The sequence below is a fragment of the Leucoraja erinacea genome, chromosome 2 (assembly GCF_028641065.1).
Source record: "Leucoraja erinacea ecotype New England chromosome 2, Leri_hhj_1, whole genome shotgun sequence".
Lineage (NCBI taxonomy): Eukaryota > Metazoa > Chordata > Chondrichthyes > Rajiformes > Rajidae > Leucoraja > Leucoraja erinaceus.
This window is the reverse complement of record NC_073378.1, coordinates 28122847-28148852: the sequence shown is the minus strand read 5'-3', so window position 1 is coordinate 28148852 and position 26006 is coordinate 28122847. Positions and strand designations below refer to the sequence as shown.

Genomic DNA, 26006 nt, shown 5'->3' with positions numbered 1-26006 from the left:
GGGGAAGATACAGAGTGCAGAATATAGTTCTCAGCATTGTAGCGCATCAGTTCCAGAGACAAAGTCCAATGTCCGCAATGGGGTAGAGGTGAATCGGACAGTGCCCTAGCTTATGGAAGGACCGTTCAGAAGCCTGATAACAGAGGGGAAGAAGCTGTTCCTGAGTCTGGTGGTGCGCGCTTTCAAGCTTCTGTACCTTCTGCCGGACGGGAGCGGGGAGGAGAAGGAATGACCGGGGTGGGACAGGGACAAGTCTTTGATTGTGTCGGCTGCTTATTCGAGTCAGCGTGAAGTGTAGATGGAGTCGATGGTGGGGAGTGTGATGGACTGGGCTACATCTACAATGGTGGGGAGTGTGGTCTGTGTGACGGACTGGGCTACATCCACAATTCTCCGTGATTTCTTGCGGTGTTGAACAGAGCTGTTCCCAAACCATGCTGTGAAGCAAGCCGACAGTAAGCTTTCTACTGTGCATTGAGGCAGTTTAGCTCTAGGCAGGCAGGCAGCACGGAGTCCAGTGTTTAAAAACCGTCCAGCTTTACAGGTGAGGGTTAGTCTTCCTGCACACACAAAGTCACAAACATCCACTCAAAATATTCAGCTTTATTGAAATCGAGTTTGGCCATAATTACAATATTCTTTATAATTCATCACTTTTTTCCCGTAGAACAGAAGGGCTGACAGGCAAATGTAGAAACATTGCACCATTTTCGTGATTTAGAATCTGCCCTCTACTCCCAACTTCTCCACGGCACTTCGTTCAATATTGCGATGAATGGTGTTCACCTCCTCCTGGGTCAGTGTTCGTTCTGTGTGACGGTAGGTGATCCTGTAGCAGTGGCTCATCTTTCCCGTCCTACACAGAGAAAACAAGGATACGTTTATCCGCTGGAACACACGAGCCACATTTACCACTTCCAGTTTGGTTTAGAGATACAGCGCGGAAACAGGCCCTTCAGCCCACCGAGTCCGCACCGACCAGTGATCCCCGCACACTAAAGGGCCTGTCCCACTTTCACAACCTAATTCACACCCTTCTTTACTCATGGACATTTTTCATTAGGCTGGAAAAAATGCCCCGACCTACTTGATGCCACGAGTACCTACGACTAGCATCACAGCCTGCTATGACCTACCCACGACCTCGTGACAACCAAGCTGCGAGGCAAACTCGGCAGAGGTCGTGAAAGTAGGACAGGCCCTTAACACTGTCTTACGCACATTAGGGACAATTTTACATTAATACCAAGCCAATTAGCCTAAAACCCGCACGTCTTTGGGGTGTGGGAGGAAACCGAGAATCTCAAAGAAAACTTACGCAGGTCACGGGGAGAACGTGCAAACTCTGTACAGACAGCACCGTCGTCAAGATGAAACTCGGATCTCTGGCGCACTGAGGCAGCAGCTCTATCACTGCGCCATTGTTACAACATGATGTACAGAGGGAGAAGAAGAGTGTTTGGAGCAGCAGAAGGTGCACAAGTTGGGGCATCACATCACTGTTGTCCAAGACGTTGGCGAGACTACACTTGGTGTCATGCATTCAACTTTGGCCACCCTGCTATAGGAAGGATGGTGTCAATCTGGCAAGAGTATAGACGTTGGGAGGTCATGTTACAGTTGTATAAGACGTTGGTGAGGGCACACTTGTAGGTAGACAAAAATGCTCGCGGGACGCAGCGGGTGAGGCAGCATCTATGGAGAGAAGGAATAGGCGACGTTTCAGGTCGAGACCCTTCTTCAGATTGAGGAGGTTGCCAAAATGTCTTCGGAGAGAGGAGGGAAAATTCTTCAAAGTAGAGTATTGTGTTCAGTTCTGGGCACCGTGTCATAGGAAAGATATTATCAAGCTGGAAAGAGTACGAGGATGTTGCTAGAGGGCTAGAGGGTTTGAGCAATAGGCAGAGGCTGAGTAGGCTGGGACTCTATTCCTTAGAACGCAGGAGGATGAGAGGTGATCTTATAGAGGTGTATAAGATCATGAGAGGAATAGATCGGGTAGATGCACTTGCCCAGAGTAGGGGAATCGAGGACCAGAGGACATGGGTTTAGCTTTTTCACACAAAGGGTGGTGGGTGTATGGAACAAGTTGCCAGAGGAGGTCGTTGAGGCTGGGACTATCCCAAAACAGGTACATGGATAGGACAGGTTTGGATGGATATGGACCAAATGCTGGCAGGTGGGACTAGCGTAGCTGGGACATGTTGGCCGGTGTGGCAAGTTGGGCCAAAGGGCCTGTTTCTAAATTGTATGACTCTAAGACTATATGAGTGAGGAGATTTATGGGGCTGTTGGCAAGAATCGAGGGTTTGAGCTTCAGGGAGAGGATGGGCAAGCTGGAATTCTATTCCTTGGAGCGCAGGAGGATGAGGGGTGATCTGATAGAGGTGTTTAAAATCATTGACATTAGACAATAAACAATAGATGCAGTAGGCCACTCGAGCAAGCACCGCCATTCAATGTGATCATAGCTGATCATCTCCAATCAGTACCTGTTCCTGCCTTCTCCCATATCCTCTGACTCCGCTATCTTTAAGAGCCCTATCTAGCTCTCTCTTGAAAACATCCAGAGAACCCGCCTCCACCGCCCTCTGAGGAGGAGAATTCCACAGACTCGCCACTCTCTGTGAGAAAAAGTGTTTCCTCGTCTCTGTGCTAAATGGCTTACCCCTTATTCTTAAACTGTGGCCCCTGGTTCTGGACTCCCCCAACATCAGGAACATGTTTCCTGCCTCTAGCGTGTCCAAACCCTTAACAATCTTATATGTTTCAATGAGATACCCTCTCATCCTTCTAAACTCCAGAGTGTACAAGTCCAGTCGCTCCATTCTCTCAGCATATGACAGTCCCGCCATCCCGGGAATTAACCTTGTAAACCTACGCTGCACTCCCTCAATAGCAAGAATGTCCTTCCTCAAATTAGGGGGCCTAAACTGCACACAATACTCCAGGTGTGGCTATGTACAACTGCAGAAGGACCTTTTTCCTCCTATATTCGACTCCTCTTGTTATTGGGGAGATAAGGTAAATGCACAGAGGCTTTTCCCAGAGTAGGGGATTCAAGAACAGGGGATATGTTTAAGATGAGAGGCGAAAGATTTAAAAAGGTGAGAGGCAATCTGAATGAAGCAGAGGCATTATGGGCTGAAGGGTCTGTTTCTGAGCATGAAGGAACTGCAGATGCTGGTTTACAATGAAGATAGGCACGCAATGCTGGAGTAACTCAGCGGGGACAGGCAGCATCTCTGGAGAGAAGGAATGGGTGACGTTTCGGGTCGAGTCCCTTCTTCAGTCTGTTTCTGCATGGTATTGTTCCGTGTTCTATGCCTATGAGCTGGCAACAAACACATTCTAACACTGCTAATTTTATTAATATTTTTCTGGTCCAGTCAGATGAACTCGACGCAGTCTAGTGATGAACTGATTCATTAGTCCAATCATCTCAGCGTTTCCTTCTCAACTGGCAAGATGTGGAAACCATGCACGCACACTGCTCAGCCTTTTGTCATCCGAGGCCAATTTATTCTCCAATCTCAGTTGCTTTGTGAATCTGTGTCCGACTTGCAGCAGGGATGAGCAGCGCGGTGGCGCAGCGGCAGAGTTGTTGCCGCACGGGGCCAGAGACCCGCGTTCCATCCTCACTACGGGTGCCACAAAATGCTGGAGTAACTTAGCGGGACAGGCAGCATCTCTGGAGAGACGGAATGGGTGATGTCTCGACCCGAAACGTCACCCATTCCTTCTCTCCAGAGACGCTGCCTGTCCCGCTGAGTTACTCCAGCCATTTTGCGTCTACCTTCGATTTAAAACAGCGTCTGCAGTTCTTTCTTACACGTCTTGCTGACTAAAGGGCCGGTCCCGCTTACTGATTTTTTTCGACGACTGCCGGCGTCATATCAGCGTCGCCGAAAGATTTTGAGCATTTCAAAATCCAGCGGCAACAAAAAATAGTCGCGACACTCGAAAAAACACCACGCGTCAATATGTCATCATGCCACGTGAATAACTCAGCGGGTCAGGCAGCATCTGTGGAGAACATGGATAGGTGACGTTTCACAGAGTGCTGTAGTAACTCAGCGGGACGTTTCACACAGTGCTGGAGTAACTCAGCGGGTCAGGCAGCATCTCTGGAGAACATGGATAGGTGACGTTTCACAGAGTGCTGGAGTAGCTCAGCGGGTCAGGCAGCATCTCTGGAGAACGTTTCAAGTTGGGGCCTCTTCCAGTCACGACCCTAATCCAGTGGAATTAGATTAAGGTTACTTTAGAGAAACCATGATGAACAAGAAAGTTATGCAAAGTTTCAAACATAGAATGCAGCCAACCAATTTCAGATTTAATTTCAAATTGATTTATGGCTCAATTGAATTGATCCAAAATAAAATGAATTTCTTGACTGATGAAGGCATGCTGGGTATAAAATGAGTATAAAATGTCACATTATAGTTGTGCAAGACATTGGTGAGACCACATATGGAGTTTTGTGTTCAGTTCCGGCCACCTTCCATTACACTGGAAAGTGTGTAGGGAAGATTTAGGAGTATGTCAAGGGCCTGAGCTACAGGGAGAGGTTGGGGCAGGCTAGGACTTTAGTCCTTGGAGGCAGGAGAATGAGGAGTGATCTTAGAGATGTGTATAAAATTATAAGCGGAGTACATCGGGTAGATGCACAGAGTCTCTTGCCCAGAGTAGGGGAATCGAGGACCAGGGGCCACAGTTTAAGAATAAGGAGTAAGCCATTTAAAACGGAGATGAGGAAACACTTTTTCTCCCAGAGAGAGGTGAGTGTGTAATTCTCTGCCTCAGAGGGCGGTGGAGGCCGGTTCTCTGGATGCTTTCAAGAGAGAGCAAGATAGGGCTCTTAAAAATAGCAGTCAGGGGATATGGGGAGAAGGCAGGAACGGGGTACTGATTGGGGATGATCAGCCATGATCACTTTGAATGGCGGTGCTGGCTCGAAGGGCCAAATGGCCTACTCCTGCACCTATTGTCTATTGACCAGAGGACATAGGTTCAAGGTGGAGGGGAAAAGATGTACTAGGAATCTGAGGGGTAACGTTTTCACACAGAAGGTGGTGGGTGTATGGAACGAGCCGCCAGAGGAGATAGTTGGTTCTGGGACTATTACAACTTTTACGAAACAGTTAGACAGGTACATGGATGGAACATGTTTGGAGGGATATGGACTAAGTGCAGGCAGGTGGGACTAGTGTAGATGGGGCATTGTTGGCCGGTGTGGGCAAGTTTGGCCGAAGGGCCTGTTTCCACACTGTATCGCTCTGTGACTCTATCTATGACTCGAGGAGCTAGTTGAGGCAGGGTCTATCACAACAGGTGTTACAGTTTAGTTTAGTGATACAGTGGGGAAACAGGCCCTTCGGCCCACCGAGTCCGCGCCGACCAGCGATCCCCGCACACTAACACTACCCTACACACATTCGGGACAATTTTACATTGATAGCAAGCCAATTAACCTACATACCTGTACGTCTTTGAAGCTTGGGAGGAAACTGAAACCCACGCAGGTCACGGGGAGAACGGACAAACTCCGTACAGACAGCACCCGTAGTCGGGATGGAACCCGGGTCTCTGGCGCTGTGAGCGCTGTAAGGCAGACATCTTCCGCTGCGCCACCGTGCCGCCCCATTCAGAACAGTGCATGTGGCGGTCGCTGTGGAAAAGTGCCTGGGCAGTCAGGAGCTGCGGAGGGAGTGGCCTCTCTGGGAAGCACAACAAAGTGGGGAGGACAATAGACAATAGGTGCAGGAGGAGGCCATTCGGCCCTTCGAGCCAGCACTGCCATTCAATGTGATCATGGCTGATTATCCACAATCAGTACACCGTTCCTGCCTTCTCCCCACATCCCCCGACTCCGCTATCTTTAAGAGCCCTATCCAGCTCTCTCTTGAAACATAGCTTAATATGAAATGGGGTGAAGAACGTAAATAGAAGTCTTTTTTAGTCTTAGTTTGAGAGAGACAGCGCAGAAACAGGCCCCTCGGCCCAGCGAGTCTGCGCCAAACACTGGTACTATCCCCGCACACTAACACTATCCTTAACACACCAGGGACAATTTACAATTTTTCTGAAGCCAATTAACTTACAAACCAGGCGCCTTTGGAGTGTGGGAGGAAAGCGGAGATCCCGGAGAAAACCCACGCAGGTCACGGGGAGAAGTACAAACTCCGTACAGACAGCAGCCGTGGTCAGAATGGGATCCGGGTCTCTGGCGCCGTGAGGCAGCAGCTCTTCTGAAGCAAGTATAAGCGTGACAGTTTTTTTGCTCCACCATTCAATAAAGTTAAGGACGTGCATCGATTAAGACTGATTTTACGGGTCACTTTGTTCCTTGAAATAATGAATGCCACGAGTTACTAAATCTTTTTGAAAAATATCAAGGCTGTCTGTGTTGATGCTAAAAGTATTATAAAGAATTGACTGGGGGCGGCTGTGATTACGTTTTGGCATCAATCATTGGGCCCCAGGATGTTATGAGGAGGTGATTTGTGCGTACGTGTGAGCTGCCTCACCCTGCCACAAACAAAAGTCATCTTCAGCCCTAGTCTGACCCCTCTGACAGACGGCACTGGAGAAGGGCATCCCAAGGAGAGGCCAGCAGTCAGCAGCCGTTAGCACCAACACTCCGACAACATCTTGCCAGGACTGGAGGGTGTGAGCTGCAGGGAGAGGTTGAGTAGGCTGGGACTCTATTCCTTGGAGCGCAGGAGGATGAGGGGTGATCTTATCGTATATCCACCGAGTCCGCACCGGCCAGCGATTCCCTCACACTAACTCTACCCTACACACACTAGGGACAATAGATCGGGTGGATGCACTGTCTCTCGTCCAGAGTAGGGGAATCGAGGACCAGAGGACATAGGTTCAAGGTGATGGGGAAAAGATTTAATAGGAATCTGAGGTGTCATTTTTCACACAGATGGTGGAGCGTGTATGGAACGAGCTGCCGGACGAGGTAGTCGAGGCTGGGACTATCCCAATCTTTAAGAAACAGTTAGACAGGTACATGGATAGGAGGTTTGGAGGGGTATGGACCAGGCCTAGGCAGGTGGGACTAGTGTAGCTGGGACATGTTGGCCGGTGTGGGCAAGTTGGGCTGAAGGGCCTGTTTCCACACTGTATCACTCTATGACTGAGGGCTTTATTCTTTGGAGCGCAGAAGGTTAAGGGGGGACTTGATAGAGGTTTTTAAAATGATGAGAGGGATAGACAGAGTTGACGTGGAAAAGCTTTTCCCACTGAGAGTAGGGAAGATTCAAACAAGGGGACATGACATGAGAATTAAGGGACTGAAATTTAGGGGTAACATGAGGGGGATCCTCTTTACTCAGAGAGTGGTAGCTGTGTGGAATGAGCTTCCAGTGAACGTGGTGGAGGCAGGTTCGTTTTTATTATTTAAAAATAATTGGATAGTTATATGGATGGGAAGGGAATGGAGGGTTATGGTCTGAGCGCAGGTATATGGGACTAGGGGAGATTATGTGTTCGGCACGGACTAGAAGGGTCGAGATGGCCTGTTTCCGTGCTGTAATTGTTATATGGTTATATGTTATATGACTCTAATTCCTTGTCTCTCATAGGCAACGGTAGTTGCTGCCTCACAGCGCCAGAGACCCGGGTTCCATCCTGACTACGGGCGCTGTCTGTACGGAGTTTGTACGTTCTCCCCGTGGGTTTTCTCCGAGATCTTCGAATTCCACCCACACTGCAAAGACGTGTGGGTTTGTAGGTTAATTGGCCGTCAGGCTGTGTCACCATGCCGCCCTGTAAAATGCCCCCCACCCCCCGTGTGCAGGGAGTGGGTGAGAAGTGAAACAGAGAACTAGAGTGAACAGGTGATCGATGGTCGGCACGGACTCGATGGGCCGAAGGGCCTGTTTCCATGCTATGTCTTTCAATTCCACTAAAAACTCAGCGGGTCAGACAGCATGGCCTTTGGATTCGGGACCTTTCTTCACACCGACCGTAGTGGAGAGAAGAAAGCCTGGAAGAGAGATGGCATCAGGACAAAGCCCGGCAAGTGATATATCCAACTATCACTCGCCAGGCATTGTTATAAACCCACATCTATTTCCCAGCTTTGTCTCACCTGGTACCATTAGTCTGAGGAAGGGTCTCGACCCCAAACATCACTTAACATCTCCTCCAGAGATGCTGCCTGACCCACTGAGTTACTCCAGCACTCTGTGAAACGTCACCTATCCATGTTCTCCAGAGATTGCTGCGTGACCCGCTCAGGCTAGAGTAACTCAGCGGGTCAGGCAGCATCTGTGGGGAACATGGATAGGTGACGTTTCACAGAGTGCTGGAGTAACTCAGCGGGTCAGGCAGCATCTGTGGAGAACATGGATAGGTGACGTTTCACAGAGTGCTGGAGTAATTCAGCGGGTCAGGCAGCATCTGTGGAGAACATGGATAGGTGACATTTCACAGTGCTGGAGTAACTCAGCGGGTCAGGCAGCATCTGTGGAGAACATGGATAGGTGACGTTTCACAGAGTGCTGGAGTAACTCAGCGGGTCAGGCAGCATCTGTGGAGAACATGGATAGGTGACGTTATAGATCCAAACCGTTCTCCAGAGATGCTGCCTGACCCGCTGAGTTACTCCGGCACTTTGTGGTTGTTTTTGCGCACCAGCATCTGCAGTTCCTCATGTCCCGGGTATGTACGAGAAACTGCAACTCTGATCCAGAACCAAGGTTACTTCAATCTCAATGTTTGAACTGCCACATGCATTATGGAGATGTTTGGTGGCTAGGTTCCAAGTCATCATAGATCCATTCATTAAAGTGGTCAAAATATTTCCACTGGCATCATGGTGCAGCTGCACAGCTCCTTGGCGAGACCACACTTGGAGCACGGGGGCAGTTCTGGTTGCCCAGCTACAGGGAGGATGGCATTAAGTTGGAAATACAAGTAAGATGTTACTGGGCTTGTTGGGTTGAGCTAAAGGAATAGATTGGGACTGTTTTCTTTGGAGCGTAGTAAGGCAGAGGGGTGACCTTGTTGAGATAGACAATAGACAATAGACAATTGGTGCAGGAGTAGGCCAATCGGCCCTTCGAGCCAGCACTGCCATTCAATGTGCTCATGGCTGATCATCCACAATCAGTGCCCCGTTCCTGCCTTCTCCCCATATCCCCTGACTCCGCTATCTTTAAGAGCTTCATCCAAATCTTTCTCGAAAGCATCCAGAGAATTGGCCTCCACCGCCCTCTGAGGCAGAGAATTCCACAGATTTTCTCACAAAAACACCACCTCAGCCACCATGTACACCATAGAACAGCTAGGGTGCTGTCCGATTCACCTCTACCCCATTGCGGACATTGGACTTTGTCTCTGGAACTGATGCGCTACAATGATGAGTACTATATTCTGCACTCTGTATCTTCCCTTTTGCTCTACCTGTTGTACTGGAGTTTGACCTGAATGTATTTATGTGTAACATTATCTGATCTGTGGATAGCCTGCACAACAAAGCTTTTCCCTGTACCTCGGGTATAAATAAACATGAACCTACAGCATTGGAACAGGCTCTTTGGCCCCCAGGGTATGAACATGATGTCAAGTTCTATACTCTACCTGCATGTGACACGTAAGATCATGAGTGATAGGAGCATAATTAGGCCATTCAGCCCATCAAGTCTACTCCACAATTCAATCATGGCTGATCTATGTCTCCCTCCTAACCCCATTCTCCTGCCTTCTCCCCATAACCCCTGACACCCGCACTAATCAAGAATCTATCTCTCTCTGCCTTAACAATATCCATTGACTTGGCCTCCACAGCCATCTGTGGCAAAGAATTCCACAGATTCACCACCCTCTGACTAAAGAAATTACTCCTCATCTCCTTCCTAAAGGAACGTCCTTTAATTCTGAGGCTGGGACCTCTGGTCCTAGACTCTCCCACTAGTGGAAATATCCTCTCCACATCCACTCTATCCAGGGCTTTCACTATTCTGTACGTTTCACTGAGGTCCCCCCTCGTTCTTCTAAACTCCAGCGAGTACAGGCAAAGTGGCGTCAAACGTTCTCCGTATATCCATGTGCCTATCTAAAAGCCTCTTCACCACCACTATCATATCTGCTTCCACCACCACCCCTAGCAGTATGTTCTAGCGGACTCTTTTTCCCAGCGTAAGGGAAACAAGCGCTGGGGGGCATGCCCAGCAAAGGTACAGAAAAGATTTATCAGGATGTGGCCAGGACTTAAAGGCCTGAGTTGTAGGGAGAGGTTGAGCAGGCTAGGACATTATTTCTTGAATAGACACAAAAACACTGAAGACTGTTAAGGGCTTGGACAGGCTAGAGGCAGGAAACGTGTTCCCGATGTTGGGGGAGTCCAGAACCAGGGGCTGCCGTTTAAGAATAAGGGGTAAGCCATTTAGAACGGAGATGAGGAAACACTTTTTCTCACAGCGAGTGGTGAGTCTGTGGAATTCTCTGCCTCAGAGGGCGGTGGAGGCCGGTTCTCTGGATGCTTTGAAGAGAGAGCTAGATAGGGCTCTTAAAAATAGCAGAGTCAGGGAATATGGGGAGAAGGCAGGAACGGGGTACTGATTGGGGATGATCAGCCATGATCACATTGAATGGCAGTGCTGGCTCGGAGGGCCGAATGGCCTACTCCTGCACCTATTGTCTATTGTCCATTGTCTATAACTCAACTGGACAGGCAGCATCTCTGGAGGGAAGGAGTGGGTATTGTTTCGGGTCGAGACTGGTCGGGAGGCTGAGGTGTGATCTTATAGAGGTGTATAAAATTATAAGGGGAATAGATAGGGTGAATGGACAACTTCTCCAACACAGAGTATGGGGGGTCAAGAACCTGAGGACATAGGTTTAAGTTGAAGGGGGAAAGATGGGCCGAGGGGCAACATTTTCTCACAGAGGGTGGTGGGATGTATGGAACAAGCTGCCAGAGGAGGTAGTTGTGACAATAATTAATCTAGACCTAAAATAACAAACACTTAAAACAAAATTTGGATAGATAGACACAGAGTGCTGGAGTAACTCAGCGGGTCAGGCAGCTTCTGTGGAGAACATGGATAGGTGACGTTTCACAGAGTGCTGGAGTAACTCAGCGGGTCAGGCAGCTTCTGTGGAGAACATGGATAGGTGACGTTTCACAGAGTGTTGGAGTAGCTCAGTGGGTCAGGCAGCTTCTGTGGAGAACATGGAGAGGTGACGTTTCACAGAGTGCTGGAGTAACTCAGCGGGTCAGGCAGCATCTGTGGAGAACATGGATAGGTGACGTTTCACAGAGTGCTGGAGTAACTCAGTGGGTCAGCATGGACAGGTGCACGGATTAGAGGGATTTGGGCCAAACACATCCAAATAGGACGAGCTTCACTCATGGTCAGCATGGAGGAGTTGGGCCGAAGGGCCTGTTTCCATGCTGCGTGAGGCTGTGACTCTGATACTGAACGGTGACCAGGCTCTGAGCGATGACTGAGCCAGGGCTGCGGCTGAACGCATTAAACAGCAGCTGCTGGGTAAAAATAGAGATGCAGAGGTCCCAAACCTGCAGCTTATCGACTGTGACCTTGCTGCAGTTAAAAAGCCTACGTTCAATAATGCTTGCACAATGCTCACTTTCCGCTTGGAACTCTCCGGTAAATGAATGAGCCCACTTCAGCCTTGCTACTCTGGGTCCTGGGCTTCCGTGGCAAGGCCAAAAATCTGTTGCCCATCCCTGATTACCCTTGAGGAAGTAGGGCTGGTCCGGTCACATAGCCGACTTCCGAGGCCGACTCTCGTGTCTCGACGCCTGGAAGCCCACTGGACCGCTCCGGTAGCGTTGGACTCCACTCCGAGGCCGTGACCTCGGGTGCCTGTAAGTCGGCGGTGGACCTGTATTTGAAAAGTCACCAATGGGGCAGATGGGAGGTCAGGACCTCTCAAGACAATAGACAATAGACAATAGGTGCAGGAATAGGCCATTCGGGCCTTCCAGCCAGCACCACCATTCAATGACGACCATGCTGCGAGTATGAGTCAAGGGCAAACTCGGCAGAGGTCGTGAATTAGGTCGTGAATGTGGGACAGGCCCTTTAGTGTGCGGGGATCGCTGGTCAGCGCGGACTTGGTGGGCCGAAGGGCCTGTTTCCGCACTGTGTCTCTAAACTAGACTAAACTAATCCTACCTAATAGCTCACAGCCTGGGAACATCTTCTCTGGAAACGCCACTGTACAACTGGGTTTAATGGGAACTGGCGTAAAGGAGCAGGTAATCCATTACCATAGTGTTGCAATCCCATCCAAAATTGGAAAGTGCTGAAAGTCATTTCAAGAATATTTCTTGCCAACTAATGACTGGAAATGAAATAGCTACGGATTTGATAGCTCAACCTTCTGTCATTGACCCGATCATACAAAGATATATATATATATAGTACTCGGTAAGATTAAAGGAGACCATAAAGCCAGCTATAAAGCTGACAAATTACAATCACGGCCACACTTGGGTCAATCGGGACAGATGAGAAGGCGAAAGGCTCATATTTAAGTAATAAACATTTGTTAATTGAAACATCAAATTTGCCCCTCGGAGGATTTAATTGATATCTTCTTATTCACGAACGCAGAAGGACAGAGTGGTGCAGCTGGTAGATCCGCTGCCTCACGGTGACTGAGACCCGGGTTCCAACCCGACCACGAGTGCCATCTGGGTGTGGAGTTTGCACGTTCTCCCTGTGACCGCGTGGGTTTCCTCCGGGTGCCCTGGTTCCTCCCATGTCCTAAAGACGTGCGGGTTTGTAGGCAGATTGGCCCTAGTCTGTAGGGAGTGGACGAGAAAGTGGGATACCTTAGAACTAGATTGTTAAGGGTTTGGACACGCTAGAGGCAGGAAACATGTTCCCGATGTTGGGGGAGTCCAGAACCAGGGGCCACAGTTTAAGAATAAGGAGTAAGCCATTTAGAACGATGAGGAAACACTTTTTCTCACAGAGAGTTGTGAGTCTGTGGAATTCTCTGCCTCAGAAGGCAGTGGAGGCCGGTTCTCTGGATGCTTTCAAGAGAGAGCTAGATAGGGCTTTTAAAGATAGCGGAGTCAGGGGATATGGGGTGAAGGCAGGAATGGGGTACTGATTGGGAATGATCAGCCATGATCACATTGAATTGCGGTGCTGGCTCGAAGGGCCGAATGGCCTACTACTGCACCTATTGTCTATTATTATCTATTATTATTATAACTAGTGTGAACGGGTGATCGCTGGTCGGCGTGGACTCAGTGGGACAAAGGGCCTATTTATTCTTGTTATTGAAGGAGTGCAGCGTAGGTTTACAAGGTTAATTCCCTGGGATGGCGGGACTGTCATGTGCTGAGAGAATGGAGCGGCTGGGCTTGTACACTCTGGAATTTAGAAGGATGAGAGGTTATCTAATTGAAGCATAAGATTATTAAGGGATTGGACACGCTAGACGCAGGAAACATGTTCCTGATGTTCGGGGAGTCCAGAACCAGGGGTCACAGTCTAAGAATAAGTGGGTAAGCCATTTAGAACGGAGATGAGGCCAAACCTTTTCACACAGAGGTTTGTGATTCTGTGGAATTCTCTGCCTCAGGAGGCAGTGGAGGCCAATGCTCTGGATGCTTTCAAGGGAGAGTTGGATAGAGCTCTTAAAGATAGTGGAGTCAGGGGATATAGGGAAAAGGCAGGAACGGGGTAATGAGTGTGGATGATCAGCCATGATCATAGTGAATTGCGGTGCTGGTTCGAAGGGCCATATGGCTACTCCTGCACCTATTGTCTATTGTCTATTCCATGCTGGAATAGACAATAAACTAAACTTAACATGCATTAGCACAAGAGGTGCAGCGGTAGAGTTGCTGCCCAACAGCGCTAACATTGCCAGAGACCCCGGTTCGATCCTGACTACGGGTGCTGTCTGTACAGAGTTTGTACGTTCTCCCCGAGACCTGTGTGGGTTTTCTCCGAGAACTTCGGTTTCCTCCCACACTCCAAAGACGTGCAGGTTTGTAGGTGATTTAGCCCGGTATGAATGTAAAAATTGTCCCTAGCGTAGGGTGGTGTTAATGTGCGGAGATCGCTGGCCGGCGCGGACTCGTTGGGCCGAAGGGCCTGTTTCCGCATTGCGCCCTTGAAACTAAAGCGAAAGTAACTTGATCCATATCCCTCTATTCCCAGCACATCCACGTGTCCATCTATACACCACTATCGTATCTGCCTCCACCACCACCCCTGGCAGCGCGTTCCAGGCACCCACCACCCTCAGTGTGAAAAAACCTGTGGCTGCGGAGGCCACAAATAGGCCCCGACCTCAGGTGATCACAGAGGAAGAGGACTGAACTTTCTGATGCCTTTCCCTACAGTGGAACATTTTGATTCTATTGTGGGGAAAAGTTCATGTTGAATTCTATAAAGTGTTGTGTCATTTTTCTTTTTATTCATTTTTTTATGGATGTACGGAAACTTAATTATTTATTCCATGTAAAGCACTTTGGTTTCAACGCGAGTTGATTTAAACGTGCTATATACATAAAATTTACTTACTTACTTACTTACACACATCTCCTTTAAACTTTCCACCTCTCACCTTCCAGCTGTGTCCTTTAGTCTTTGATATTTCCACCCTGGGATAAAAGGTTCTGACTGTCTACCCTATCTATGCCTCTCATAATTTTACATACAGGTACTTCGATCTCCCCTCTGACGTTCCCGAGAAAACAATCCAAGACTGTCCAACATCGCCCTGTGGTTGAAACCCTCTAATCCAGGCATCATTCCGGTAAACCTCTTCTGCACCCTCTCCAAAGCCCCCACATGCTTCCTGTAATGGGGGCGACCAGAACTGCATGCAATACTCCAGATGCGGCCTGACCACAGAGCTGCTTCAGGACCTCCTTACTCTTATATTCAACGGTGAGATTTTAGAACTCATGAAAAATCATTGAGCTGAAAATTTCCTCTCGACAGATGCTCCCTGAACTGGCAATCTCCAACATTTCCTGTTTTTGGTATGAAATAAAATGTTACCAGTACAGTTTGCTCTTTGGGTGACTCACAGGTTAATCTTGAATAAGAACATCGAACATATAACATAGAAAATAAACACAGGAACAGGCCCTTAAGCCCACAATATCTGTGCCAAACATATTGCCATGTACGATGAAGGGTCTCGAGCCAAATCGTCACCTACCCATGTTCTCCACAGATGCTGCCTGACCTGCTGAGTTACTCCAGCACTCTGTAAAACGTCACCCATCCATGTTCTCCACAGATGCTGCCTGTCCCGGTGAATTACTCCAGCATTTTGCGTCTAACTTTGATGTAACCCAGCAACTGTAGTTCCTTCTTGCACATGATGCCAAGCTAACTAATCTCCTCTGCCTACACGTGATCCATGTCCCTCCATTCCCTGCATATCCATGTGCCAATCCAAAAGCCTCTCAAAGACCACTATCATATCTGCCTCCACCACCACCCCTGGTAGCGCGTTCCAGGCACCCACCACCCTCTGTGTGGTGGGCGTCTAAAGTTTTTGGTGACACGAACGCAAAATGCGAAATAGTAACTGAATGACAACTTGCATGACCTCTCATGGTCAAACGGATATACGTCAGGTAGAAAGCTGGAGAATATCAAGTAATTAAAATTTCATCTCATGGCCACATTAGTAAATAATGTTGATATAGTACAGTAATAGTGTTTACTCTACATGTTAATATTAATTTCTTTACAAAATGTTTCAATTTTTTATTCATGCAACTGTAAATATTAAGGTTGAAGTACGCTGTTTGATTTGGCATTCAGCTTAATAACACTGGAAACAGGTCTCATTCAATATTAATGGGGGATTAATGGCAATGAGTGATCCAAGTGGATCAAAGGTAAGGCAATAGGTGATCTTTAACCTAGATTAGGTGAACCTGGCGCTTAAATGCCCACCACATTTAGGTTTACCTGGATGTTACCAGGTGGGCATGAGCAAGTTGGGCCGAAGGGCCTGTATCCATGCAGTCTACAAGTCTATAACTGTGCCAGTATCCTCCAGCCTCCGATTTATGGTGAAAATAACACAGAGTGCTGGAGTAACTCAGCGGGTCAGGCAGCATCTCTGGAGAACATGGATAGGTGATGTTTTGAGTCGGGACCCTTCATCAGGTCGATGAGATAGTCAGTCTGAAGAAAGGTCACAACCCAAAACATTGCCTCTACCTGTTCTCCAGAGATGCTGCCAGACCTGCTGAGTTACTCCAGCACTCTGTGAAACGTCACCTATCCATGTTCCCCACAGATGCTGAATAGGTGACTTAAAAATATCCACTGACTTGGCCTCCACAACCCTCTGTGGCAATGAGTTCCACAGATTAACTGCTCTCTGCATTATTCTTCAGCAGGCTCGACTACTGTAACAGTGTCTTTACAGGTCTCCCTAAAAAGTCGATCAGGCAGCTGCAGTTAATTCAGAACGCTGCTGCTCGAGTCCTCACTAAGACCAAAAAAGTAGATCACATCACTCCAGTTCTGAGGTCTTTACACTGGCTTCCTGTCTGTCAAAGAATTGATTTCAAAATACTACTGTTGGTTTACAAAGCACTGAATGGTTTAGGGCCAAAATACATTTCTGATCTTCTGCTTAGCTACGAACCACCCAGACCTCTCAGATCGTCTGGGACAGGTCTGCTCTGTGTCCCCAGAGTCAGAACTAAACATGGAGAGGCAGCATTTAGTTTTTATGCACCACATATCTGGAACAAACTCCCAGAAAACTGCAGGTCTGCTGCAACTCTCAGCTCTTTTAAATCTAGACTGAAGACTTTTCTGTTTGCCGCTGCCTTTCAGTAAACAATACAATTTATTAATTACCTATACTGCACTGCAACTTCTATTCCTGGTTTAATTCTATTTTAAATATTTTATTTGAATGCTTATAATTTTGTAATTATTTTATCTGAATAATCTAATAACCGTTTTACATCTAAATGTCATTTTATATGTGTTTCTTTCCAATGCTTTTAATGTTTTATGTAAAGCACTTTGAATTACCTTGTTGTTGAAAGGTACTATACAAATAAACTTGCCTTGCCGTGCCTCTGACTAAAGAAGTTCCTCCTCACCTCCTTTCTAAAAGAGCGCCCTTTAATTCTGAGGCTGTGGACTCTGGTCCGAGACTCTCCCACCAGTGGAAACATCCTTTCCACATCCACTCTATCCAAGCCTTTCATTGTTCTGCAAGTTTCAATGAGGTCCCCCCCCCCTCAACCTATTAAACTCTAGTGAGTACAGGCCCAGTGCCGTCAAACGCTCATTATATGCTAACCCACTCATTCCTGGGATAATTCTTGTAAACCTCCTCTGGATCATCTCCAGATCCAGCACATCCTTCCTCAGATATGGGGCCCACATTTGCTCACAGTAGTTCAAATGCGGCCCGACCAGCGCCTTATAGAGCCTCATGTTTGGTGCTGGCTCCAGTTCCCAGTGGCACAGGGAAGGTGCTGACACTGCACAGGAATCTTTGAGTAAGGACAACCTTGCCATTGAGGCAGTGCAGCGTAGGTTCACGAGGTTAATCCCCGGGATGGCGGGACTGTGTTTCTAGGAACGCAGGCAGGCAGTCTGCATCACCGGAGGCTGGACCAACAGGGATGACCCAGAACAGCATCGTTGCAGGCTATAAAGTGGCACGCTCACGCTATTTATCGTCCTATCTGACCTATTTTGCAATAAGTTTAGTTTAGTTTAGTTTAGAGATACAGCACAGAAACAGGCCCTTCGGCCCACCGAGTCCGTGCCGACCAGTACTATCAAAGGACTCTCCTTCACGACCAGCACTATCCTACACACAATTTACAATTTTTACCAAAGACAATAAACCTACAACCCTGTACGTCTTTGGAGTGTGGGAGGAAACTAGAGCACCCGCAAAAGAAGGGTCCCAACCCAAAACGTCACCTATCAATTTAGAAACAAGGAACTGCAGATGCTGGTTTACAAAATAAAAATAATCCAAAGTGCTGGAGTAACTCAGCGGGTCAAGCAGCATCTGTGGAAAACATGGATAGGTGACGTTTCGGATCAGGGTCCTTCTTCAGACTTGATTGTGGGGAGAATGGAGGGTGGAGGGAGGAGATACAAAACTGACTATCTTATGGACAAATAGCAGCACCTATCCAAGTTCTCCAGAGATGCTGCCTGCTGAGTTACTCCAGCACTTTGTGCCCTGTCTTTGTAAACCAGCATCAGCAGTTCCTTGTGGGTCAAGAGTCAATTGGCATATGCTTAACAGGTCTGTATACATGGTGCTCATGGATAACATAATAAAGCAACAAAAACAAAAATAAAATAGATATATAAATAAAAACTCCAATATTAGTGCAAACAGAGCAAAGGTGCCAGGTCTCTAGTGCAACCAAGAGGTTGGTCTAGTTGATATTTTTGGTGTTCAAGCAGACACGGAAATCGCTGTCAAAACATGGGGGGGACACAATTTCTTGGCGGCCGCACGCGAACATACGCACACACTCGTGCATGTGCACACACACGAGGCTTCGGCCGTGGGCCCTGTGGGCAGTAACATCGGGAGCTGACCTGGTTGGTGACCGACTCCGAACACCAGTAACAGCAGCTTCGTCCACCCCGAATCGTGGGGCTTGAATCGACCCGTTCGTGGGGCCTTTCATCGGCCGGCGCGGGCTTCAACATCGGGAGCCTCGATCGCCTCGATGTAGCAGTTTGATTTTAAGCCGCGCCGGGCACTGGCCGATTCAGCCCTTAGAAAGCGGACACGTTCTGCCCACCCCTCTCAAAGCAGGGGGGGAGAACTTGTCACCCCCGTCCCCCGTCCCCCTCCAGGATTTCCGCCCATTCAAGGGTCAGGCAGTTAGAGTCACAAGAGTCATACAGCGTGGAAACAGGCCCTTCGGCCCACACCGGCCCCATAGCAGAAGCGTCCATGTCGCGGGGTGGAGATTGGACGGATCCTGAGCTAATCCTGCTGCCGCCATCATCTATTACAGTAAATGACGGCTCCCACTGATTGTCGGCGGAAGCTCCCGTCCTTTTCAGGACGGACGATGACAGCGAGGTCAACATTTGAAACACGGAAGATGGGCACGAAAGACGAAGCCGGCCCAACACGCCCCATCTACACTGTTGGAGCTCCGCCCAGCTCAACCTGTGGACTTCGGGAGCCGCGGTCTACGGTAGGAAGTGGCCGATTCAGAAACTCCAAGCCGCTGAGTGTGTTCCGATCCATTTGGACGCCGGATCTCCGACCATCCCGGCGAGAGGGCCTGAACATCGAGCCGTCCGTAACGGCGACTGCGGGGGGGTTCGAAGGCCCCGACCACGGGTAAACAAAGAGGAAGATGACTGAACTTTATTGCCTTCCTTCACAGTGGGAAACGTCGATTCCGCTGTGGGGAATGTTCATGTTAAATTCTATCGTGTGTTGAGTTCTTTTTATTCGTGTGGCTGGATGGTAAATCAAATCTCACTGCACCAATTGATGCACGTGACAATAAATGTAACTTGAACTTGAACTGCACTCCTCACTCATCCTTGCCCGCGTTTGTCCCAAATCTAAACCTGTCCTATCCATGTACCTGTCTACACGTGGCAATAGTCCCTGCCTCAACTACCTCCTCCGGCTACTCGTTCCAAATAGCCACCTTGCGCTGTGACAAGTTGTTGGTAAAGGCCCTGTCCCACTGCACGAGGTAATTCAAGACTTCTCTCGCGTTTTCCCCTGATTCGAACTCGGAGAATGTCCGTAGCGGTCCGTAGGAGTTCGTGGATGTCACGTAGCGGCTCCTACAAGTATAAAGTCCCCTAATTTTTTTAATAACATTCTTGCTATTGAGGGAGTGCAGCGTAGGTTTACAAGGTTAATTTCCAAGGATGGCAGGACTGTCATATGCTGAGAGAATGGAGCAGCTGGGCTCGTACACTCTGGAGTTTAGAAGGATGAGAGGAAATCTCATTGAAACATATAAGATTGTTTTGGTCTCCAAATCTGAGGAAGGACATTCTTGCCATAGAGGGAGTGCGGAGAAGGTTCACCAGACCGATTCCTGGGATGTCAGGACTGTCATATGAAGAAATACTGGATAGGCTTAGTTTATACTCTCTAGAATTTAGAAGATTGAGGGGGGATCGTATAGAAACTTACAAAATTCTTAAGGGGTTCGACAGGCTAGATGCAGGAAGATTGTTCCCGATGTTGGGGAAGTCCAGGACAAGGGGTCACAGCTTAAGGATAAGGGGGAAATCCTTTAAAACCGAGATGAGAAAAACTTTTTTCACACAGAGAGTGGTGAATCTCTGGAACTCTCTGCCACAGAGGGTAGTTGAGGCCAGTTCATTTGCTATATTTAAGAGGTAGTTAGATGTGGCCCTTGTGGCTAAAGGGATCAGAGGGTATGGAGAGAAGGCAGGTACGGGATACTGAGTTGGATGATCAGTCATGATCATATTGAATGGCGGTGCAGGCTCGAAGGGCCGAATGGCCTACTCCTGCACCTAATTTCTATGTTTCTATGTTAAGGGTTTGGACACGCCAGAGGCAGGAAACATGTTCCCGATGTTGGGGGAGTCCAGAGCCAGGGGCCACAGTTTAAGAATAAGCAGTAAGCCATTTAGAACGGAGACGAGGAAACACTTTTTCTCACAGAGAGTGGTGAGTCTGTGGAATTCTCTGCCTCAGATGGCGGTGGAGGCCGGTTCTATGGATGCTTTCAAGAGAGAGCTAGATAGGGCTCTTAAAAATAGCAGAGTCAGGGGATATGGGGAGAAGGCAGGAACAGGGTACTGATTGGGGATGATCAGCCATGATCACATTGAATGGCGGTGCTGGCTCGAAGGGCCAAATGGTCTGCACCTGCACCTATTGTCTATTGTCTAAAGTAACAATTTATTTCACCACGAGTATTTTTTTACTCGTGGACATTTTTCAGTGTTAAAAAAACGTCACAAGTTTACCGGATTGCCCGAGTACCTACCGTTACTCGTACGAGCCGCTACGAGACATCCACGAACTCCTACGGACCCGCTACGGACATTCGCTGAGTTCGAATCAGGGGAAAACTCTTGAATTACCTCGTACAGTGGGACAGGCCCTTTGAGGAGCTGTTCCTGAGCCTGGATGTCAGAGTGTTCAGGCTTCTGTGCCTTCTTCTACCGTCACTGATATCCGTGATGGTTTGATGGAAATTGGTGCAATGAATTGTGACGTCATCTCCAGAAATATTGTAGTCAAGGCTGACAGATTTGAAGTTACGCACGACTGCTTGTTCCACTGCACAGGCCAGGTTTATTTTAGGCAAATAGTCCTTGCTCAGGCTTTTCAAAAAAAATATTCTGGATGTTTAAGCCTCCTTTCCATTTGTTTTCACTCCTCAAGGTGAAAATGTCAGTGCCACAGAAATAGGACACGGTTTCTACTTTTAGCGCGGAGAGTCAGCATCCAGAGCTCCAGCATCAGATGCTCAAGCACAAAGTCAAAGACTCAGAGAGTCACACGACATCCACACTAGTCCCACCTGACCGCGTTTGGCCCATATTCCTCTAAACCGATGCGATCTATGTACCCGTCCACGTCATAGTCACACAGCACGGACACAGGCCGTTTGGTCCAACTTGCCCATGCTGACCAACACGTCCCATCTGCACTAGTCACACCTCTTTGCGTTTGGTCCATATCCCTCTGAACCTGTCCTATCCATGTACCTGTCCAAATGTTTCTTAAATGTTGCGATAGCACCTGCCTCAACTACCTCCTCCGGCAGCTCATTCCACACACCCACCAACAAATGCGTCTGTGGAATTCTCTGCCTCAGAGGGCGGTGGAGGCCTGTTCTCTGGATACTTTCACGAGAGAGCTAGATAGGGCTCTTAACGATAGCGGAGTCAGGGGATATGGGGAGAAGGCAGGATCGGGGTACTGATTGGGGATGATCAGCCATGCTCACATTGAATGGCGGTGCTGGCTGGAAGGGCCAAATGGCCTACTCCTGCACCTATTGTGTATTGTCTAATGTAGACAAAAATGCTGGGGAAACTCACCCGACCAGAAACGTCACCTATTCTTTCACCCCATAGATGCTGCCTCACCCGCTGAGTTTCTCCAGCATTTTTGTCTACTCATGTACTGTATGTGACAATACTAAACTGACACCGTGGCTGTCTCTCTCTCTCTCTCTGCACACATTCAGCCTTTCCTCTCATTAAAGCTGGACGGCAGGGAGCTTGTTCCACATCAGCTATTGCGGATTGAGGGACGGTGCGGCTGGCTGGAAGCCCCCGCGGTGCCACGCAGAAGATGCTGCAGCAATGGTGCCCGTCCAGTGAAGCGATTATGTTGCAGGGAAAGGGAGGCATCCGTCAATGCGCTCACACCTTCTCCAGAAATGCTTCCCTCCCTCCTCGACAACATCGCCGGCTGCTAACCTAATTGTGTCTCAATTGGTTTCGGGAGAATGCCTGCACTTGATCTTTCCCACTCTGATGATGGTCGCACTTGAGTTGTTACCTAGTAACAAGACTCCGCGCAGACCAGATAGCTGCACGTTGCCGCCCGACTCACCGATACCATAATGTCGCAACTGCAAACGGGATTTTACGGGAGTTTATGAGTTTTTTTGTCGCTGCAGTGAAAAGCTTTTATTGCGTGCCAACCATTCAATAGACAATAGACAATAGGTGCAGGAGTAGGCCATTCGGCCCTTCGAGCCAGCACCGCCATTCAATGTGATCATGGCTGATCATCCCCAATCAGTACCCCGTTCCTGCCTTCTCCCCATATCCCCTGACTCCGCTATTTTTAAGAGCCCTATCTAGCTCTCTCTTGAAAGCATCCAGAGAACCTGCCTCCACCGCCCTCTGATGCAGAAAATTCCACAGACGCTTTTGTTGGTGGATGTGTGGAACGAGCTGCCGGAGGAGGTAGTTGAGGCAGGTGCTATCGCAACATTTAAGGCAGAGAATTACACAGACTCACCACTCTCTGTGAGTAAAAATGTTTCCTCGTCTTACTAAATGGCTTACTCCTTATTCTAAACTGTGGCCCCTGGATCTGGACTCCCCCAACATCGGGATCATGTTTCCTGCCTCTAGTGTGTCCAAGCCCTTAACAATCTTATATGTTTCAATGAGATTCCCTCTCATCCTCCTAAACTCCAGAGTGTACAAGCCCAGCTGCTCCATTCTCTCAGCATATGACAGACCCGCCATCCCGGGAATTAACCTTGTAGCGGAAAGACGATACGTGATTACAATCGAGTCGTCCACGGTGCACAGATAGATGTGTTGCTGTAGGAGGAGAGATTTAAAAGAGTGGAGCGATTCTAACGCATGATCGCTGATCCACGTCTGTGAGTAGCACGCAAACGGTCGCCTGGGCTGGGCGCCATCTTTTCACTTGATTTATCATTTGAAATGACCAGCTTCTCTTCTCGTTTAGTTCAGTTTAGTTTAGAGATACAGAGCGGAAACAGGCCCTTCGGCCCCCCAAGCCCTCACCCACCCTGCACAATAACACACTAGTGGGATAACATAGGACTAGTGTGAACGGGTGATCCGTGGTCAGTGGGCCGAATAGCGTGTTTTCATGCTGCATCTCTAAACTAAACAGAGAGTTGTGAGACTGTGGAGCGGTGGAGACTGGTTCTCTGGATACTTTCAAGAGAGAGCTAGATAAGGCTCTTAAAGATAGTGGAGTCAGGGGATATGGGGAGAAGGCAGGAACGGGGTACTGATTGTGGATGATCAGCCATGATCACATTGAATGGCGGTGCTGGCTCGAAGGGGCCGAATGGCCTACTCCTGTACCTATTGTCTATTGTCCATAAACCAATCCCCAAAAGCTCATTCAGAAAAATGATTATCCGGCCAAAATTACACTTTCGCACCCTCTCTCCTGTATGTATCGTTCTAAATTTCACAAAGCTCAAATATGTCAGGTTTGCAATTTTATTGACTAAAAGCTTTGCGTCGAGTAAATTGACATCGACAGTCCAATTACGTAAGCATTTTGTAAAATTATATTCACGAACGATGGAACAGGTTTTGTTCATCTCAAAAAAAAAATCCACTCGATTGCACGGGAAAAACTGGAAGAGCATGATATTAGAAACAGGGAATTAGGAACTGCTATGATACATGCGGAGAAAAAAAAAGACCATTAATCTTTCATCTCCAAGGACAGGGATTTATCTTTGTAGTCGGGCTGCACTTTACTGCGCCTGCAACACTCGAGCTTCATTAGAGCCAGCAGTGAAATGAAGTGAAATGTGAAATAGCCAGTCAGGTCTGCTGCCCATTCATCACACTCACCGGGCCCAGGGTTTGTCCTAGTTCGACAAATACCCAAAGTCTTTTAATGTTGCACAGGTGGCCAGAGAGAAGATATTTCTGCATAAGAAAGGATTGTTGTCAAAATCAAACACAGATTGACAGAGTCAGAGAGTCATACAGTAGTATGTCCACACCGACCAACATGCCCCATCTACACTCGTCCCGCCTGCCTGTGTTTGGCCCGTATCCCCCTAAAATCTGTCCTATCCATGTACCTGTCCAAATGTTTCTTAAATGTTGGGAGAGTCCCAGCCTCAACTACCTCCTCTGGCAGCAAACAATAGGAATTAACGGGTCCTTTTCAGAATGGCAGGCAGTGACTTGTGGCGTTAGGCAAGGCTCAATGCTGGGACCCCAGTTATTTACAATATATATTAATGATTTAGTCACGGGAATTAAATGTGACATCACCAAGTTTGTAGATGGCGCAAAGCTGGGTGGCAGTGTGAGCTATGAGGCTGCAGGGTGACTTGGATAGGTTGGGTGAGTGGGCAGATGCATGGCAGATGCAGTATAATGTGGATAAATGTGAGGTTATTCACTTTGGTGGCAAGAACAGGAAGGCAGATTATTATCTGAATGGCATCAGATTAGGAAAAGGGTAGGTGCAATGTGCCCTGGGTGTGTTTGTAAAGTAAGCATGCAGGTACAGCAGGCAGTGAAGAGAGGAAATGGCATGTTGGCTTTCATTGTGAGAGGATTTGACTATAGGAGCAAGGAGGTCCTACTGTAGTTGTACAGGGCCCTGGTGAGACTGCACCTGGAGTATTGTGTGCAGTTTTGGTCTCTTAATTTGAGAAAGGATATTCTTGCTATTGAGGGAGTGCAACGTAGGTTCACCAGGTTAGTTCCCGGGATGGCGGGACTGACCAATGATGAAAGAATGAGTCAACTGGGCTTGAATTTACTGAAATTCACTGAAAGGATGAGAGGGCATCTTATCGAAAATATAAAATTCTTAAGGATTTGGACAGGCTCGATGCAGGATAAATGTTCCCCATGTTGGGGGAGTCTAGAACCAGTGGTCACGGTTTAAGAATAAGGGGTAGGTTATTTAGGATTGAGATGAGGAAAAACTTTTTCACCCAGAGAGTTGTGAATCTGTGGAATTCTCCGCCACAGAAGGCAGTGGAGGCCAATTCACTAGATGCTTTCAAGAGAGTTAGATTTAGCTTTGGGTTAAAAGAATCAAGGGACATGGAGAGAAGCAGTAACGGGGTACTGATTTTGGATGATCAGTCATGATCATATTAAATGGCGATGCTGGCATGAAGGGCCGAATGGCCTACTCCTGCACCTATTTTCTATGTTTCAATGTCCCGAACTACTATCTACCTCATTGGTGACTTTGGCAATAGGCAATAGGTGCAGGAGTAGGACATTCGGCCCTTCGGGCCAGCACCGTCATGCCACGAGTACCTACGACTAGCATCACGGCCTGCTACGACCTACCTACGACCTCCTACGGCCTCGTGACGACCATGCTGCGAGTATGTGTCAATGTGCGGGGCTCGCTGGCCGGTGCGGGCTCGGTGGGCCGAAGGGCCTGTTTCCGCGCCATATCTCTCAACTAAACTAGACGACAACTAATGTGCCTGTTTTGGGACTTACTCAGTGCTTGGCTTTCCCTGAGGGGGAGCAAGCTTTCTGCTCACACGCACTGAC

The 26006-nt window shown here is 48.3% G+C and overlaps 1 protein-coding gene across 1 annotated transcript in view; it reads right to left on the bottom strand.

Moving 5' to 3' along the window:
• Positions 1-583: 583 nt before the first annotated feature.
• The window catches only part of fars2 (phenylalanyl-tRNA synthetase 2, mitochondrial), a 363050-nt gene continuing 337627 nt past the window's right edge, over positions 584-26006 (bottom strand). The window contains exon 9 of the mRNA XM_055653812.1: positions 584-856. Within this exon, the coding sequence (XP_055509787.1) occupies positions 718-856 (139 nt within the window). The 3' untranslated portion in view covers positions 584-717. The remainder of the gene's footprint in view (positions 857-26006) is intronic.